Source organism: Enoplosus armatus, chromosome 19 (genome assembly GCF_043641665.1).
Source record: "Enoplosus armatus isolate fEnoArm2 chromosome 19, fEnoArm2.hap1, whole genome shotgun sequence".
Classification (NCBI taxonomy): domain Eukaryota; kingdom Metazoa; phylum Chordata; class Actinopteri; order Centrarchiformes; family Enoplosidae; genus Enoplosus; species Enoplosus armatus.
In genome coordinates, this window is record NC_092198.1 from 9,537,270 (window position 1) to 9,551,822 (window position 14,553).

At 42.2% G+C, this 14,553-nt stretch overlaps 1 protein-coding gene across 1 annotated transcript in view; it reads right to left on the bottom strand.

The window, feature by feature from the left end:
- The window catches only part of epb41l2 (erythrocyte membrane protein band 4.1 like 2), a 44,348-nt gene that overhangs the window by 1,711 nt on the left and 28,084 nt on the right, over positions 1–14,553 (bottom strand). The window contains exons 14-25 of the mRNA XM_070925568.1: positions 14,049–14,122; positions 9,977–10,027; positions 9,772–9,804; positions 8,900–8,959; positions 7,009–7,176; positions 6,105–6,320; positions 5,034–5,102; positions 4,025–4,681; positions 2,539–2,667; positions 2,130–2,228; positions 1,663–1,743; positions 75–189 (exon numbers count right to left, since the gene is read on the bottom strand). Of these exons, the coding sequence (XP_070781669.1) occupies positions 85–189; positions 1,663–1,743; positions 2,130–2,228; positions 2,539–2,667; positions 4,025–4,681; positions 5,034–5,102; positions 6,105–6,320; positions 7,009–7,176; positions 8,900–8,959; positions 9,772–9,804; positions 9,977–10,027; positions 14,049–14,122 (1,742 nt within the window). The 3' untranslated portion in view covers positions 75–84. The remainder of the gene's footprint in view (positions 1–74; positions 190–1,662; positions 1,744–2,129; positions 2,229–2,538; positions 2,668–4,024; positions 4,682–5,033; positions 5,103–6,104; positions 6,321–7,008; positions 7,177–8,899; positions 8,960–9,771; positions 9,805–9,976; positions 10,028–14,048; positions 14,123–14,553) is intronic.

The following is a 14,553-nucleotide window of genomic DNA, read 5'->3' on the forward strand; positions in this document are numbered from 1 at the left end:
CACTGTTAATAAAGACTACAATAATAATAATAATAATAATAATAATAATAATGAGCTACTATTATTATTATTACCTGAGTTCAGTCAATCCTCCTCCTCAGCCAGTTCAGTTTCTTTATGAACCACCACTCTGGTAACAGACATGTCAGGATGTTGCTCTTTGGCCTCCTTAATGGCCTGGGCCAGTGCCTGCAAGTACCAAGGGGCAACCACATGGTGGCAGCACCGAGCACAGCAGGCAGTGGAGGGAGGTGAAGGAAGGAGAGGAGGGGGGAAATGGTGGAGTTAAATGAAAAATTAAATAAAAAGCATAACGAAAATGACAAGAATGCTGGATTTACGATCAATGGAAACTGGATTAAGTAATTAATGTGTCTGCTCAGATAGTGCAGACACATCAAGTGGGACAAAATTATTTAAAAAAAATCCATTTCCAACTTCATGTGACACAAATCTGTTGCTTTTGTGTAAATCCAGCGAATCAAACAAGACAAGCAACTTAAAAAACAAACAAACAAAAAACAGTGATTAAAGATCCAGACCTGAGCAAAATACATTTTTTCCATTGTCAGATATTTGAGATATTTTGAGGGCGCTATACTTGTGGTAGAGTTTGTGGCACAAGTGAAAGCCACCGATTAGAAAGTATCAGCAGAGAGAGAATCCAGTTTGAGAAATAAACACTCATCGCCCATCACTTTCAAATACCTCTGATGTCTATAAATTTATTTTACTAGGTTTTCAAAGAAACTTACAATTGCAGGCCGGGGTTTATAAATCAAATTTTACAGAGCAGTCTGTATGTATATGGTCAATGACACATTTTACATTGCTCGCACCTATAGTGGGTGAACAGTGTAGGAATTGTACCTCCTTTTACACCTACTCTCCCAATTTTATGGCAATGCATCAGTGATGATGGTAATGGAAAAAGGCAAGGCAGAGTGTTCCAATTATCTTTGAACTCATCAGGATATAAAGATAAAAATTAAAGCTGAAGCTCTGCACTTAAACTTCATGGTTATTCTTTCGTTTTTTATTGCTCAAGTACATTTGGACTGCACTATCTCAGATGTGACCTGCTCAGTGTAGCTTTAGCACATCTGGGGCACCAAAGAGTACAAATTAGATTTCTGTCACTGTGGAAATCTGACAGTCAAAGACAACAGACAGAAAACTAAACTAACCAAGACGAGCAACAAAATCAGACACAGCGTGGTGAAAACAAAAGAGGTTAAGACACCATTTTCTAGATGTATGGATGAATAAGTGAAGAGACGGATGTCGCAGATCACAGCCAGACAGTGGAATCTGAGCGGAGCTAATGGCATGTGGGCTTCTCTAATAAGTGATTAATAAATCAAATTGTGCATTCAGACTGCGAACAACATGAAAGACATGTCACCAGACATTTGCTCCCTTACGTCTAAGCAACCAGAAAAAATGATTCGCTAAACCAAAGTAAGCTGGGGCTGAAGACTCTGCAGCTACATCATTTCCCCAACAATGTTTTTCAATTTTGAAAAACAAAATGTGGAAAGGTGCAAAATTTGGATACTTGAACACACCACCTACATCTGGTCAGAATAAAGCGACCCATCAAACAAGCTGCTGAAACACATAAGAAGGCGTCGGGTTAAGCGGCGTGACTGGAAAACTGACCTCGTCGTGGTCGATGTCGCAGTCGCCAGTAATGACGATGCGCTTCTCAATCCTCGTCTCCGATAGGCCGCCCTTTAACGTCTGCAACAAAACATAAAACAACGATGCTTTGATGCCTGTTATAATGGATATTATGAACTATCAAGGCCCTCCTGGGGGCTGCTGGGATATGGCTGAGTGGCTGGCACTGTCATGATGGTCCAATGTGTCAACACAGATTAGAAAGAAACAAGAGTAGAGAGAGAGACAAAAAGTGAAATGACAGAAGAGTGCAGCTCTGCTCAACACACAAGAATATCTTAACAATTATCATTTGTACCAACAGAACAAATGTGGTTCTGTTTGCACAGATTGCACACATAAATGTGAATGGTAGTTATATTACATATAAACAGTAGGGGGTGATTGTCTGAGCTGCCATAATGTAATGTCATAATGCATTAAGAAGAGGATGTGTGTGTTTGTACCTTGGTAATGTGTGTGGTTGTAGTAGTACACAGAGATTCAGAGGTGATTGTCTGAGCAGTCATCAACACTCCAGGCTCGCCGTCACCATTACCATCCAACTGATAACAGAGGAGACGAAGGAGATCATTAGCTGTGCATTACCACCAGGATATCCCCGTTGGATGTTTCATGTTCTAAATAAACTCTTTTTGTCTTCTAAAAACATGACTTCTCTGAGGAAGGAGTGAATCACGGCGGCATGCACTGTTGCTAGGAAGGAAGCTTTTTGGAACATGCTTTCAAACAACAACCTTAACACTAATAAGCCTTGAAATAATAATCCAATCTAAATGTTTCACACAAACACAACACGAATGCTGACACACGTAAGGAAAAAGAAAAAGCTCCTTGTGTTTCTTAAGGGTGCACCTGTGCGGCTTCGTATGTGATGGTCTTGGTTTCCGTATGTACGATGGGCACTTCTTTTGTAGCTATCTCAGTTTTCTGGGCTGCAAACGTGTCTGATATAGTCACCATTTCTGTCTTTACCACAGGTGGCTGGGGAGGGAGGAGAGAGAGAAGTGAGGGGGAGGAGAGAGGGTTAATACATTAATCCTGAGACAGTTAGGGAAAGATAAAGAAACACGTTGGCATCCATCACTAGCTTTGGAAATTCACTTCCAAGTCAATCAATGTCTGTGTTTTTTTTGTTAAACTATCAGAATGTGGATGTAAATGTGTGTTTAATTATCATTAAACTATCTGCAGATTCCAATAACATTAATGTGTTGTTTTGAAAGGGAAGTGATTCAGTTGTTCCACACACACACACACACACACACACACACACACACACAGCAGTTGTAGATGTATAAACACAACAGATGCGAGTAAATGCAGAAAAACTCATGCAAAAACAAAAAAGTCAAGAGCTTCCAAACTCATGCGAGTCAACATCACGAAACGCACAACGACTACTTTCAGCGATGTACAAGCAACAGCTACGACAGTGCCACGGCTATAAAAAACACATCTTTGGCGTCAACGTGCAAACTCAAAGTACGACACACAGCACGGACATGCATAACACATGAGCCAATAAAACAAGAAACACTCGAAAGACTGGCAAAACAGGACAGCAATTGATGTGTAAACAGCATGCAAAAGATGACATTCAAATGAGCGGGTGGCATTTTCCGAAGTGGTTGGCAATGATGATTTCCACAATACCGTTACCATGGTGACTGTAACGAGCCAATTAATCACTAACGGAAAGAGAAGCATCAGTGCCAAACACACGGAGGACACACACACACACACACGCACGCACGCACGCACGCACGCACGCACGCACCAAAGGTGAAATACAGCATGCGCAGCAAAAAGCAAATGTACACCTAAAAGCATCATGCATCTCCCACTTAGGCCCCATTTACTCCACAACACTAAAATACAGAGCAGGAGGCAGTAACAGCAACACACCACACTATGTGGGGCAGGAGTGAACTAGCCATGGTGATAATGGTATGAAGTACGATGATGGTATATAAGACAGAAATTAAAATATACTGTATGAATATGGTGGAAATCAAAATAAAGACTCAAATTAATTACGTAAGGGATGGTAACTTGACACCAAAAACAATGGTGGAGAATTGTATCATTAAATGACTCTTCTGTCTGTTTTAAGGGAGTTTTAACTATATTTCTAAAAAGGTTTTATTTTAGGCTTAAAAGAATTTTCACAACCGTGAGTGTGAGGATGTACATGGGGCTTAAATAATTCACGCAAGCAGGAAAGAAGGAAACCGGCACTGTGGAAAGCAGGAAGGAGAAAAAAAGTGGGTGTTTCTACAGTTGGTGGGAGGGATCAAAGCCCAGGGAAGCTCCGCAGTCGGCCCAGTGAAGACTTTACCTCAGAGCAACAAATAACCTGTGGCCGGTGTTCTGCTTCAGCCAGAGAGGCTTCTCCGTTCATTTTAGGCTCTTCCTCTTCCTCTGCAGGGGCGGCCATCCCGGTCACGCTCTCCTCAGGCAGGGGGAGACCATTAGGAGCTTCATCGGGTGTCACCATTGGATCATCGGTGCTTTCCTCCATCTCCCTTTCACCTTCTTTCTCCTTCTCTGCAGTAGTCTTCTCTGCCTCTGCATCCTCTTTCCTGGACCCGTCTCGAGTGGCTGCCTCTACAGGTTGGCTGACTTCAGCTGGAAGGGAAGAAGTGTCTGGAACCGGCATGTCCTGCTCCGCCGTCTTCTCCTCCTCTTTCTTCTCCTGCTCTTCCTCCTCTTCCTTCTCCTCTGGTATTTGTGTATGAGAGATGGACACGGAGACATTTGGATGGTACTCCGCTTCCTCTTCACTCTCACTCTCAGATGAAATGCTCTCCTGCTTCGCTGCTTTCGCTTCCTCCGCTACCACTACTTCCTCTTTGACTTTCACTTCCTGCTCTCTTGTTTCCTGGCTCTCTTGTGAGCTGGCAGGTGGGCTGATTGTAACTGTAACAAGTCCGGGTTTGGGTGCTTTGGAAACCTCTTGGACGACAACGGTTTCTTCAATTTCAACTTCGGTTGTCTATACACACGCACATACACACGCACGCATGTACACATAGTGCACAGACACACACAATGAGGTGCACACACATACACAACAAACGCATGGGGACAAAAAAAAGCATAACATGATCATTGAACATAAATCAAACTACCTTAAATGAAAATAAAACAATACACAACAAAAATCAGGAATAAAAAGAATATGTAAGAAAGTGAGCGGAACAACTAGGAAGACAAATGAACAGTCAAAGGATGGATGGTTGTAGTAAGAACACCACATTTCAAGCTGGAGGAATGAAGGAAACGATGGATGAAAAGCGTCATGAATGGAAGGCTGGATGGATTAATAAAAAGGAAGTTAGGACCACCTTAGCAGGTTCTTTGGTATCAGAGATCGTGTTACCAGCAGCGTCTGCTTCCGTTTGGGGCACGCTCTCCTGCATGACAGAGAAGTTACCATGACAGTCATCAATCACACACCAGCAGCGACATCATCATTGTTAGCACTTAACGTCACCGAAGCGATATTGTGATGCTTGTTACCACAGCACAGGGTAAAGGGGCTAAATTGGTTACTTGTTTTGTTTTGTTTTTGCCTCTCTGATTCTCCCTCTCCGTCCCTGGTGGACCGTCTTTCATGCACAATCAAGTTAATTTCCATACAGTGTCAAGTTCATCGCAGCAGGCAGTAAAAGAGACGGGATGAACGAGTTGAAAGAAGAATCGAAAATAAAAAAGATCCATGGGAGAATGGATTAAAGAGAACGTCCCATCGATAAGTAAAAATAAAAAAACAAAAGACACATGGTATTGAAGTCAGCAGTTTCTTTGAGATGTTGATGACAACACAAAAAATGGCATAATGAATTTAGTTCCAAGTCCAGACTTTAAAATGTCTTGTGTGCCATTTTAAAGGCTATGAAGTCAACACATAATGGCTCAGAGCGTGATGCAAACTGCTGCTTCAATATTTGCTGCTTTTTACAGAGTTATTTTTTCCTAAAGGAGATGGTAAATAGGCAGATTGTTACATTTGCATTCAATCCACACACATAATTACCATCACAAAACAAACAGATGACGTCCTAACATCCATGGCATTCACAGCTGTTAGTTGTTGTTGGATTAGATTAACCATGCCCATCATTCAGGATGAATGGTCCCTGATACAAAACAAGGATCACTACCATTCATCCAGCATCCACAGCAGGCATTATGGACAGCTTGCATCGCTTTAGTGTCGTTTGTGAACACATCTGGCATTAACTGAGGCATTACAGGACGTCAGTTTACTTTCAAGGTGACCAATTTATGGAGAAACGTCCTATATTCTGTCAGTGCAACGATGGCTACATCACTGGTTCAACAAAAAAGCAGATGCAAATTGGACAGAAATGAAAGTAAACTGACTCCTAAATGTTCAGTAGTAGCAGCAGCACCTCAGTGGCAGAGAGTGTAGCAGTTGGGGGAATAAGAAGCCCATTAGGTGCAGCAGGACTGCAGACAGGAGTGGAAGTAGTAGCAGTAGATGAGCATGTGGTTATAACAGCATCTAGTGTTGGTTCGGGAACACTGCAGGCCGACGCAGCAGCCAAACAAAAGCCAGTGCCAGAGTGTCTACTGAAAAGTACAGAAGCTATCTCCTCTTCAAGGCTCTACAGCAACACACAAACACACAGAGCGCAGAACACAGAGAAGAAGAGAAAAGATGGGAACATTTGAGATAAGAAAGAGAGAAAAGAAATCCCTCCAAGCACAAAACACAGCGTGACATAAAAACACACATACAGAGGAAGTAAACAGCCATCTCCACCTCTTGTGATGATTATATGAACCAGAACAGAATGAAACAGATCTGTTTAGGAGACCAGAAACCAGCAAAATATCACAGAATAAAATGTAATGTAATGTAAATTGTGATGCGAGTCCGGCTGGAAAGGGATGAAGAATTGGAGCAGTGCAGCAGCGACATTTCAGTCAGTTTTGTAGGAAGAACTCCCACAGAAGAAGAAAAATACCCCTTATAGTCCTTCAAGTGATGAGTAAGCTCTAAACAACGGGTCATGACAGCCTCACCATGGCAAAAGCATGACATGAAAATGCCCACTTCAGAGTAAGAGGGGAGGAGAGGACTGAATCAGTTCTAAATCAGGTGCACACACATGGGATCATACACATGGGTGTTCTTGCTACCAAAACCACGTCTCTTTGTTTTACACAATTTGCAGCAGTTTTGAAGCACTGCAAGGACATTTCCCCTGATCAATGTGTGTGAATAAAATGCCTTGTAATTCATGCTTCTTTTCTCAAGTTGCTGACACAGAAACATCCAGACAGACGTACCACTTGTTGCTGTTGAACACGTATCGTTGTAGCGGGAGAGGAGGTGAGACGTTTCTCCCACTGGTTGGGCTGAGGAGGAGAGGGAGGTGGCGCCTCCATAAAGGAGCGTTTTAGCTGGCTAATGCTAGCTTGGTGTTTCAGAACCTCTTCTTGGGTCTTATCATGGTCCTAATGAGGGAGTGGAGGGGAGAGGAGAAGAGAGGAAGGGGGAGGGCGGGGTAAAGGGGGAGGGATGGAGAGTAAATGAGATAAGTATGGATGAATGAGGGGTGGGATAAAAATATGGGATGTGGGGCAGAGGTGGGGAGGGCAAGATGGTAGAAGCATGAGATAGATGAGGGAAAGAGAGTAAAGAAAAAGATAGGAGGAAGAAAAAATGAAGGATTGATAATAGAGGGAAGCAAGGACCAGAGCAAAAAGGACAAGGGATGAGGAAAAGAGGAGGGAGGATGGGAAGGAGAGAGGAAGAAAGAGGGAGGGAGGGAGGAGAAAAGGAGAGGGATGGGGGAGGGGAAAAATTTGGTTCAACAGGTTACAGGAACATTAGTCTGTCAATCAGGAGGAAGACAAGACAGATGCCATGCCTCACTGGAGCCTCGTTTAAGGGGTCTGAAATCTTAAATTTAGTTCATCACATGTATTTTGTTCCAGCGTGTGTGTGTGTGTTTGTGTGTTAAACAGGCTGCAGTGAAACATGGCCTCTCCATCTTGTTGAGGAGTTGTTTCCTGAAATCATGTCAGGAACAGCAGGGCAGACTGCAGAACATGGAGCCGATAGTGGTGATCACGCCGACCTGCTCTCTTTCTCCCTCCTTCACTATATTCCCATGTCGCTGTTTGCTCCTTTTCAGTTAGTATCAAGTTTGTTTCACATCAACTCCATCTACCTTCCTTCTTCCCTTTCACTCATAATATTAAAATATATATTTATGCTATGTGGACTACTGTGCTGCTACAGATATCAGCTGGCAATGCATCACTATCAGTCCCATGTTGCATAAAAAAGATGTGTTGTTGTTGTTGTTTAGTAGCTTATCAAACCACGCATCACTCAACGCTGGCAGCCAATCACCAGAAAACAGGAAGAAAGCTCCTCATACAGGTTAGGGAGGCCAGATTAGTCTGGTTAGACGCAGCTGTCTGGCAATAATCAGACTCTTTGATCAATCAAGGATTGGAAATGTAACACAATAAAAGAAATTCAACATTCAACATGCACAGAGCATGCATAAAAGTCACGTTCACACACCGCAGACCCTATTCACAAAGCAGCCATTGTGAACACTCAGCTTGGGAAATTCTCTACTGTACTGTTGTGTAGCAAGATAAATAGAAATCAAATAAATATTACGCATCAGTATGGGGATGATTGGTTACATGAATAACCTCCAGTTAATGTCTGATTAATTCAAACAGTTGCTGTGGTTGTTGTTTGCAGGACTGCTGCTGATTTAATAACTATTAAGTGTAGCAGACCTTGTAATTAATGTGTATAAATTTGCATTAATCATTTCATTTTGGCCATCTGGGGGAAGAACTCCACAACAAGCAAAAAAATCACATCTGACATATTAAGTTTTAAAACATTTGTTTTATATATCATTTATGACAACGTTCTCAGTTTCCTAGCTCAAGTGTTCAAAATGGCTGCCATGTGACTTAGGAGCATTGATACCTTTTCATACCAAACCATTTTCAATAATACCAGAATTACTCTTGAAATAGCGTAAACACACAAGAATACACGCAGGCATGCACACAGAGCCTGAGAGTGCGAGAGGGCAGCAGTCTTGTACAGTTCAGTACAGAGGAAGTTGTAGTTCTGATGGCGTCAGAGTACACGGAAACATGTAGTTCTTATTTTCAGCCATCAGACGATGCCAGTACCAACCTCCAACATTAAATTACTGTGCCTCACATAAATATTGTCCCCATACACTCTCATTGGACTCTGTAAGGCAGACATACAGCAAAAAAATGAAACAGAGAAAATTAATTTAAAAAATAGAAATAAAGCTACCAAAAAATAAATAAATAAAATTAATATGCTTTGTTTGAACTCTACAAAATAAAACTAAATCTGGAACAAAAATAATAACCAGTGATAACTCAATAATAACTCATAATCAAATAAATAAATGAAGTATAAATAAAATAAAATTAAATAACGGAAAAAGAATAGAAAAAAAAACTGTGACGAAGGCTGGAAGATGGGTACAAGCACAAGTTAAAAACATTCTGGTATTACGCATTGAACGTAATGATAACAGCGCTCGTACCCATGTTAACACATAGAAAATTCAAAGCATTCAAAACATCACAACACCAGCAGACACGAACACACACCAACAAACCCCAAATGGGCTTTCAGCGAAACCCAGAAATAATGATGAACCACAGATATGAACAAGAAACCACACTGAAACTGTGAAACCATAAACCACAGCAGAGCAACCGAAAGTGAAGATTTTGGGTGAACGTGCCCATTCAGGATCAGTTTTTACACTCAGGCCCAATCTGAAAACAAAGGGTATAATCAGAGACACATTTAGTACTAAGTACCATCAGTTGTCACTATAGATATTCAGATTTTTTTTGTTTTTGTTCATACAAATTCCAGATTGGGTCTGTAGCAGCTGACAAAACTGACTCTGCATCATCATGCTAGGGCAACTTCACCCTAAAAAGGAGTGAACCAAACCAACAAACCAACCAACGCGGACAGAGCAAATGATTGACAAACCAAATACACAATCAAATAACCTGAGAGAGGCCGAGCTCACTGGCTCCAAGTGACTGTTGACGGGGAGAAGTCAGGGAGAAAGGACAGGTTAGGATTACTGCATGTGCGCTTCACTACACCATAAAACCAGTTCAATTCAATATCCCAAAACCATCTTTTATTAGTCCTATATCATTCTCCCAAGAATTTGCAAAGCATGCTGGGTGAAGACAGACCCTTACAGACCTGGGTGGGCGCGGCTTCTGCATCACCAGGGCTCAAGTCCACCTCGTTAACCTTCAATGCCGTAGCCATGGCGATGGCAATGATGACAATATGAGGAGGGTAGGGGGCACGAAGAAAGAAAAATGTGAAATGGATGATGGGAAAAGCTCGTTTCTTTCCCAGCAACCTTGGTGTGAGGGAGCGCTACTGGTCATGTGACCTTTGCATCAAAACCCGCAGGAGCAGCAACATGAAAGGAGGCTGAGATGGTTAATAAAGGGAGGCAGCAGGTGCTATTGACTGCTCCCGATCTTTTTTTTTTTTTTATAAAAAGAAGACTCACAGTCTGTGTCAAAGTGTTTTTCTATCACATGATGAACATACATTAATGCTTGTTCTAAACAACTTCCAGCATTCTGGAAGACAGCACACCTTGTTCACTGCGCTACTGCTGAGGAGTCTACAATCTACTGTGTTTACAACGCGTCCAAAACCAAGTCAGATTCACTGTAACTAAGTAAAATGCTACGTCTACTATAGTTCCCATGCAAGTTTTTAGGAAAAAGATGCTACTTTTTATTCAAATAGTAAGATCATGGAACTATTCTCTGGGTGCTATGATGTTTTTCACCAGAGGCCAGCTTTTACTTTAACAGACTTATAGTTAGTTACTTAGAATAAACCAGTATTCTTTCCTGCATCCACAGCTTCACCCAACCAAGGAAACGAGTGGGCACCATAAACATTTACTTCAATCCAAGCGAACAAGGGACAGGGGTTGAGGAAAGAAGCCTAACCTCAGGGATCAGGGTGAGCATAACACTGTTTACTATTAACATTCAGTGGCATAATATACAAACCAATACGCTTTAAGTGCTATAAGGTTGAGGGGGTACTGTATCTATCCTGGGCATCTACCTGTCTGTACAGTTGTAACATCTAATCTACAACTAATCTTTCAGTGCCGCCCTTCCTCTGCGCTACAAAGGCAAAATGCAGTCAGCATTAGTTGTATCTAAAAAATAAAATTAAGTTATTGCTGAAGTGCTTATTTATGTTACATTTTACACATTTATACCATTATGTGACTTAATTTGATGAGTGTGACGTTAATCTGCTGAGCTTTTAACACAGAGCAACTGCACTGAGCACGACAAATAACGCACATCACTAAATGTTATTGTATTTTGCCATTGTAAGTTAAATCCTGCAACTCTCTCCTTCCCTAACAGTCTCTGTACAGTATTTAAATCTTTTAATATACCTATGTTTTCTCTTTATCGTTTATCAACTCTTTAATACTTTGTTTAATCTTACTTATTCTAATATTTGTTCTTTATTATAAACAACACAGTGGGGTTGGCAGGGTGCAGGGATGGTGAGAAAAAAGAAAATATAAGGTAAAGGAGGTGGTGGCGGGGTTTACACAGTTAACACACAAACATAAAGGAGGTGAAAAGGAGAGAGGAGCGGAAGAGGGTTTGACGGGTGTGTTGTGTGTATTTATGCAGCAGGATCGCACATCTCTTGCGTCCAGGTAGCACTCGTGTGAGTGTGGTGCCTGATGCGAGGAGGTGTGTGCGTCGGCGAGAGGGGGGAAGCCTGCTCGTTAAAACCAGAGCTCAACTGATCCTCGGACTGATCATTTGGTGTTTCAGTGATGAACATTGGCAAAACTGCCTTCCGTTGACTGGAGACCACGTTCTCTAGGTAACACAGGGTCAGGCCAAGGGGTGTGGCTAAAATCAGGGCTAAGACCAAGGACTGGCTTGCTGTCAGCATCACAACCAACAGGAAGACGACTAACAGGCAGGGCAGGAACAGAGGGGAAGGGTTTAGGAGGTAGCGATGTATGGCTGGGGTTAGGTTAGAGTAAGAGAGGGAGGATAGAGGAGGACAGGATGGGACAGAAAAGAAATAAGAGGACAGAGAAGAGAGAGTGGGGAGGGAGGAAAAAGAGGAGACACCAGGAGGACAGGTAAGAGAAGAAATTGAGGGCAAATGTAGTTGTGCTGGATGCCAAAGAACAGCAGGAACCAAACTAAGACATTTAGTAGGCAGATAGCTGGTAATAAATGCCACTAAATGAGTCGATATTAATGCCAAACCGTTAAGAATTTGACGTAATCTGAATGTAGTCATATTGGAGAGGATAAATCTGGGGGCACGGACTGTGAAAATCTTTAATTTCCCTGCTGACGTGCACGTGATCTTGGACACAGTGGGAGTAAAAAAGCTCAGTTTCTTTGTTAATCTTGAATATAGCTTTGTGGGCAGACACCTGTTTCCATTCTTACCCAAAAGGGGGAGAAAACACAGGATGAAAGAAACGTATTTAACCACGCCTCTCAGAGAGAACCGGTTCCACCAATTTGGTAATCCAGCTGTTGCTCTGGTTTCAGCCTCCTCAACTCCCGAAAGCTCTGAACTGTATGTTTGGGAGCTTGTGATTGGGTAAGAGGCCGGAGGGTTTTGTGTGAGGTGTTCAAGATCGGCCAGATGCTGATCAGAGAAAGGAGAGGAGGTGTTTGTGGGAAGGGTCCATGGTGTGCGCGAGGCGGTCGTGTCATCAACAAGGTCGTCATCCTCGGAAATGTCTGACAGGCCGTGGTCGAGCTCGGAGATAGTGTCGAGGGAAGGGGGGATGGAGGAGAGTGAGGACGATGAGGAGAAGGAGAGAGGAAACATGAAGATTGACTGATGGAGGTGGATTGCAGGAGGGAAGAACACAAACATACACACAGAGGGAGAGAGGAAGAAGGAAAAGGAAGGAAAGAGGGACACAACAAAAGCAGAGACAGTGTAGGTGGGAAAAGAAAGGAGAGACCCGCGCACACACATCCACAAAGTGTAGGAGCAAGCAGTGAAGAAATAAGTTAAAATAAAACCATAACAACCGACGCAGCGTGTGTTCAAAATATCATTTCATTTTTCATGAAATGATGACAAAAATGAGAGCATGCAAGAGGGAAGTGATAAAAGCAAATAAAAAAAAGAGGGAGCGTGTGAAGGAAAAAAGAGAGGGAAAGAGACAGAACATTAGTCAGTGAACAACACACCAAAAATAGGTTAAAAGTGAACATAGCGGGGTTGAGCACAGTGCAGAGTACAGCTGTGTGCAGAAACAGTGTCAACAGGGGGGCACCACTGAACGAAGGCTAAGACAAGGGGTCAGTTCCACAGTGCTGGGGTGTGAGCGAGGGTTTGGGAGAGAAAAGGGAAAGTGAGGGGTGGGGAGGTGGAACAGGAGGCATGTATAACATACAGTTATACCCTATATACACTCCTCTATATATATGTATATATATATATATATATATATATATATACTCAGAGTCATGTCAAATCATGTGCACCTGCCTGGCTCCCTATAAGAGCTGCTCTAAAGGCTAGCCGTGGTTAAAATCCAAAGAAAACCCTTAAAATGAAGCTAATCATATTAATCAGGTAGCTGTGAAACTAGCTCCGTCAGTCTTACTGGCATTTGTACCTCTCTCACTCACACACATATACACAGCTTAAGATGGCAAACATGTGGCTGCCTCCTAGTCAAAGAGGCAAAGTCTCTAAATGATCCTGTGAAAACAGAAATGACATTAGCAAAGGACTTCTGTATGTAGGTGATTTTAAGTCTCAGTAGTAACCAGATAAAAGCACTGCCCAAAACCCCGGTGCTATGCATGGCCTCATAGTTGCGGCTTAATATGGGTTTACCATTTATTACGATATTAGTATACAAACCCAGGAATAACGCATGTTGTTATAATGAATAAAATTACACACACTGAGGACACATGAACGCAAAATGAAAGCTAAGAGATACTTGTGTACATACACACGAGGACAAGCCAAAAATTGTCACAGCTAGAAACATGTTAATTTCTCAACCAATTTATCACCAACGTACATAATGTCTCTGTCTTATACAACAAAAACATAAACAGTTCCTGTGGGGCGACCAGGCGATAATATAATGACAACAACAAAGAAACAAAAAGACACTCCTTCTTTCTGTCTTGTTTTCTCTTTCCTTCCACAAATGCATGTAACCACACATGATGACAACATGATACACACACAAACACACACACACCTTAGAGTCAGAGTGAAGCTCACGTCCGTTCTCAGCTGTGTCCCTGCCGGCCTCAGTTATGCTGATCACAGGTGCTGTGGAATGAGAAACACACAAACAAAAATAAATTAATAAGGTCAGAGCCAACTCGCAATTCAATCCCACACAAAGGCAAACTCAATTTCTTTCCTCGACTGAATAATTTGCAGTGACTGAAACTTCTACTTTAGACAGAACAGGACGTAGATGTTGTAGCTGTCATTGTCAGCTCAACTTTTCACACACTGTGCTTTCGTCTTGTATTAAAGTAGTAGTAGTAGTACAGTGAAAGGACTTTGAGGTAGAAGACAAGTATCATGGCCTGCAGTGGTACAATGTGTCCAACAGGGGACACTGTAAGACAGTGGAATAACCTGACACATGTGACACAGAAGTGCACAGCTGCATGAAGTGATCTGTAAACCAAATCAGGAAAACCACAAAAAAAACGGTGTGTACTGTTTTCCCAAAGACGTAGAGATTAAGA